General features: G+C 36.4%; 1 protein-coding gene across 1 annotated transcript in view; it reads right to left on the minus strand.

Moving 5' to 3' along the window:
• The window catches only part of LOC107638200, a gene marked incomplete in the record, with an annotated part of 37,342 nt that overhangs the window by 17,482 nt on the left and 14,093 nt on the right, over positions 1 to 5,767 (minus strand). The window contains 11 exon segments of the mRNA XM_016341372.2: positions 1 to 126; positions 209 to 306; positions 466 to 698; positions 801 to 869; positions 969 to 1,463; positions 1,599 to 1,663; positions 1,744 to 1,907; positions 2,091 to 2,248; positions 2,807 to 3,241; positions 3,328 to 3,386; positions 4,202 to 4,271. Of these exon segments, the coding sequence (XP_016196858.1) occupies positions 1 to 126; positions 209 to 306; positions 466 to 698; positions 801 to 869; positions 969 to 1,463; positions 1,599 to 1,663; positions 1,744 to 1,907; positions 2,091 to 2,248; positions 2,807 to 3,241; positions 3,328 to 3,386; positions 4,202 to 4,271 (1,972 nt within the window).

Here is a 5,767-nt window from a genome sequence, read left to right on the forward strand (position 1 = left end):
TCTTCTTTCATTTTTTGCTCATACTTTTCAAGTTGTTTGACCCTCCTACCATGCCTATGCTTCTTAAATGACTTCAAATGTTCTAATTCAATTGCAATTGGCTTGAAAAAATCATTGAGAAAATTACTGCCCACAAAACATTGTACCTGCTGTCAAACTTACTTAGACAAAATATGATAAAAAATATTCATAAAAGCATACCAATTACCTGCGGAGACGCCGTTGGAGATCTAGTAGTTGTAGTTTTTTCAACTCTATTACACTTTTTGTTTTGGCAGAAATATCTTCAGATGAGTTCACATTTTCCTACATCACATGGAGTGAAGAAAAGAGCATAAGACTTGTGCAAAAATAAATTCATTACAAGCCACATAAATTTACGATGGAACGCAAAATAAATAAATTGTGCATGGGAACATGTTAAGCACTAAATTAGCGAAACAGGCCGTTGAAAGTAAAGCAAACCTTTAACTTGAGAAAACTGGTAGCCATTCTTTGCTTTGCTTTCTGCTGTTTCTGAACAAAACTTCGCTCAACTAGATGCCTCTTTTTCTGCTGATCCATAATCCACCTATCAGACATTGAATATTTCGGAGATTGTAAATTAGATGATGCCTGTCTCTCATTCCCTTCTTGCTCTGTAGCAAAATTAATGCCATGTTTTGATGCATTATCAACTGGAAGTGTCTTGAACATGTCTGCAAGTGACCACAGAAAACAATGATTATTAACACTTGAAATAACAAATAAAACCATAATAGGAACTTGTTGCAACATTGTTCTAGTAAGATGGCTTTCACCTGGAGAAACATGTTTGGTAATCACATTTCCTTCCTTCATCATGCTACCATGAAGATCACTGTCAGTCCCTGAAACATGTTTCCAATGCTCTTTTAAAGAATATGAAGTCATGTTATTAACAGAATTGTGATTCACAGATCCGCATTTGTTAATACTTTGAAACTGACTGGCTATAATGTCTCTTCTATCTATTGGCAATCCGGTGGAGATCTTCGGAAGCCCTTTTGAAGCCTCGTTCTGACCAGCAAATCCAGTCCAGCTATTCAGGCCTACAACAGGAGGTTGGTTAGACCTTCCAACCTGAACATTTCTATTGACATCATCATCCAAATGGCTATTAACAACACCAGCAGCCGTTGTACTTAAAGATTCCAGCTGCCGAGATAAAGTATCTAAAGAACCTTGTGCAGCTGCTCTTTCTTGAATTCGTCTATCAGCCTCTCCTCTTTTTGTTGCTGAGAGATGTTTCCATTCATCCGAAAGCATATGGATGTCAGAATGTGGCATAACTTTGTCCTCCATAGTTCTTGGGCTCTCAGTTCCCTTTGGCAAAGAGTTCACCTCCTGAACTTTTGCAGCAGAAGAGGACCCTGAAGGGGTTGTATCAGGTTGTCTTAAATTATTCAGACCTCCAACTTGTGTCGTTACCCCAGACGTGTTACCTGATTCATTAAAAGATTGTGATTTTCCTTTGTGGTATATCAGATCTATGCAAGATCCATTCTGTATTACCATGATGTTGCTTAGTAGTAAGTCACTGAGATCTTTAATACATAAAATTAAAAATAAAAAGTTACCTTCTCTAGAAGAGGTGGTTCCAAGAGCAATTTCAAGATGAAGTTTCTTTGGCACCATACGATTTCTGCAGAATGTTTCACAAAACTCAACATAATTTAAGTCAAATTAATCAAATTCAAAAAGAGATAACAGAACTATGCCTACCTAAATGCTAGATAAACAAGGCACTGAGCTCGAAGTTGCTTTAACTGCTGTTCCTCAAATGGTGCGAAAGAGCGCGCAACAGTAATAGCAGATTTCCCAATATCCCTGGAAGGAACTTCTTGTCTTAGCATCATTGTCTCCATGCCACTACCTTGCCTGCCAATCTGTCGAAAGCATTATCTAGTCAAGCAATCAAGTTGGCTCATATACATGCCACATAATCAAAGAGAATAACAGCAACAGATTTAGTTTAAACTAATATTTCCTTAGATAGTATAGCAAGAAAACAGAACAGAGATTATAGACAAATCCAGAAACAAGATATGAGTAGACAGCACTTGAAGTACCTGAGCCATTTTATGCTCATCAGTAAAACTAGATGAACTTCCCATGTCATCAAGTGCACTTACACTACCATATTGCATTGAACTTGATAAAACAGGTTTGACCATTGAAGATGCACCAGTAGGAGCTGCCATCCCCCCCTGAACCTTGGCATAAGCACCTGAAATTCAGCACAATTTTTTCAATAACGATTACCCAAAAATTCTAAACTAGGCTTTCCATAATTCACCATTGATGGAATTATTTATATAAAATAAATATTCAAATTCCAAAAAGCATAGAACATTGAAAACCATAGCTCTAATAAGAACTAGTGTTTCAATAGCATCACACAAATAAATTCTCCCATTTCCATGGTTAAATTTACACCCAAACTCTCCTAGAATTTTTTTTTTAATTCACTTCAATATTTAACATTAAAATTTAAGTTAAAATTTTGAAATTATTCACAATTCTCAAACCCGGGAGCATAGTTTGAACAATGTTTACCAAACTTCAATATATGGCATTGACATTTAAGTATAGACATTCCAAATCGTTAGCGGTCCTCAAACACAATAGCATCATCTGATAAAGTCAACATTCTTTACTTTGCTAATAAATTATGACCTCCTTGGTTTGCCCTAAACACTCTTCTCATGCTACCAGGAAAAGTAAGAAAATTCTCCATTTGACAATTTCTAGGAAGTAGTAGCAATGTTAAAGTTCACCAGCTCACCGCTTTTAACAGGAAGGTCATCCAATGGTTCAGCCTTGGTCAGTTTCGCTTTCCTTGTATTGAGAACACTATTGCGAGGATCAACCTGGGAAGGACTGTCAACATGTGGCTCCAAAGGTGATGAAATATCTCCCCTCTTTCTCTTTGTGGGGGCCTTCTTACCATCCTTTTGATTCAGGTTCTTGTCCCAATTGGCAGCATCACGTCTGTCTTGTGAATGGGAGTTGGCAGACCTAGAGTCCAGACTAGATGGACTTCCTTGATCAAAAGACTGATCACTCCTCTGAACCACAGACCCTTGATAATAATCAGGTGCTCCACCGCTTGGGCCAACTGGTGGCCGGCCGGAAGGGAAAGGGTCCAATTTAGAGCTCTCATTTTCAGACAGGCTCCTTCTGGAATCCTTTGCACCACCCACAGCCTGTGAAGAAGACCCTGCACAGATTACCAATATATGTGATCAAAAGAACTGAAAAACTATTAGAACATTCTTTCTGCAATGCATGAACACACATAATTACCTATTTGAACACCACCACTCAAAGAAAGACCATGTTGGTTGATTACAGTCTCCATTGCCCTACAGCAGACGATATTAAGTCAGATGAAGCAGGAACATGCATGAAATGTAAAATTGAAGTGCAACTTAAAATATCAACTACCACAACAAGGATGATTTTGACGCAGGGATGGCAAGGCAGGTAGCCCGGCCCGCCCCGCCAAGACCCAAGCCAAAAAGAGACGGGTCGACTAAAAATTCATAATTAAAAAATTTAATACAAATAAAAAATATTTAAATTGTTATACAATTTTTTCACTATCCTCTTTCAAATTTTTAACTTCAATAAAATTGTTCAAAATAATATCCGTCAATAGAATCATTTTTATTTTAAGAAATAATTCACATAATTTGAGCATATATATATAAAAGTGTAAAATAAAATAAATAAAGTTAATAACAAAAAGAAGAATAAAAAGAAAAAAGTGAAAAGAAATATGTTTGGAAATTATATAATTGTTAATTTTTGTAGCACTAATCACTCTTTTATTTTAACAAAAATAATAAGTAAATAACATTTGGCTCAGTGGGCGGGTCCGCCAACCCCCCAACGGCGGGTTTTTTAGTTTGGCGGGTTCCAAATCCTAGCCCGACCCGCCCTTTGGCGGGTTAGGCCCAACGGGATCGACCCGTTTTACCGCCCCTATTTTGAAGTAACCACGCGAATTTATTAAGATGATCAGCATTATTTTTTAAGTTTTACTATCCTATGATTCCTATCTAACTACAGCAACTGTAAAGAGGTACCATGGCCTAATTAAAAACAAAGCTAAAGATAAAAAAAATCTGTATACGCACATGTTTTGAGTGCTACGTTTGAGTGGCAGGTATTTTACCTTGATATCACTTGATATGGCATTGAATGTTCCTTCCCGCTGGATTTCATATGTTGTAATATCTGAAACACTCATCAAATTAATTGTGAGAATGTCTTTAGAATTCTGAATAAGTCTATGCAGAAAGTTGGCTGCCTCCAACTCGACATTTTGTGAAGACGCCATCTCATCCAAACTGCACAATCAGAAAGAGACACCATGACATCTCAGCGAATTAGCAATGACACTCTGACCAAATAATTCAGCACAAAAACTGGACAATTATGATGCCCAACAGTGACCAGGTAAACCCATCCAAGTGTTATATACCTGAAATCCTCCATATAAATATACTTAGGAAAAGAGTAAAGTATCGTTTTTGTCCCTAACGTTTGGGATAAGTCATATTTGTGTCCCTAACGTTTAAATCGTCTTATTTGTATCCTTGACGTTTATAAAAGTGATTCAATGTTATCCTACTATCAATTATACTAACAAATCAGATTATATTTTTCAATTATTCTCACTTGGATATGTTCATTCTCAATTAGGTCTCACTTGGATGTGTTCGATTTTAATATTATACCCACTATTTGTGTTTAGATTCAATTATGTCCCTAGAAAAATGAATTATGTAAATGTTGTAGGAATTAGTTTCAATATTTGATGAGCTATTTTTCGGAGTAGACCATCGATTTTATCCCAGACATTTGTATTCTAACTTTAAGAAGAGATTTTTAAAACTCAAACTAAAGCACTCATGATGTGTAATTGACGGCAGGATAACATTGAATCACTTTTACAAACGTTAGAGATACAAATAAGACAATTTAAACGTTAGGGACACAAATAAGATTTACCCCAAACGTTGGGGACAAAAACGCTCTACATAAGATACATAACCATATCAAGGAATATAATTTTGAAATGGAATAAAATATTCGAAACACCTCAGAACTTTCTACTTGCTCCCGTGTATGCTAGTGGAAACATCTCAAAGTTAAATATTATGAACAACCATTTTCGTTTTTCTTATATCCCAAACTAAAACCCCAAACAGAAGAAACCTCGTTGTTTGTTTTACTGTTATGTATAAGTATACTGCGAATACAGTAAATGTAAGCTGAGGCAGGTGAAATTCTAAACGACATCGTTTTGCAGCTAGGGAATCAAAAGCAGAGAGGCAAGCACATAAGGTTCAGCTGGAATTAAAAAAGTTGGACGATTCTTAGAACTTAAAAGAAGAAATTAGTTTGGGGAAAAAAAACTAAAAAAGGCAGAGAAGAAGAGAAAAACCTGATCGGACACTGCGAAAGTGCGAAGTGGCAGTGAAGAAGAGAGGTTTCAATCTCAGGTCAGGTCAGCTGCCAACATAACAAGCAAGCGAGAGAGAGGGAGAGAGGGAGAGAGATGAGAGTGGAGTGAGAGAATCGTAATTCATGCGTTTGGCGAAGAAATGAAGGTGACCGACTAAGAAAAAAAAAAATTCAGGTCTTATAGGTGCGAACTCTATTTTTCCTTCTAAACAAAATAAAGGATTTTATAATATTAATCGGAAAAAATGACAAATAGATAGTAATTTTTAGT

This window comes from Arachis ipaensis, chromosome B01, assembly GCF_000816755.2.
Source record: "Arachis ipaensis cultivar K30076 chromosome B01, Araip1.1, whole genome shotgun sequence".
Taxonomy (NCBI): domain Eukaryota; kingdom Viridiplantae; phylum Streptophyta; class Magnoliopsida; order Fabales; family Fabaceae; genus Arachis; species Arachis ipaensis.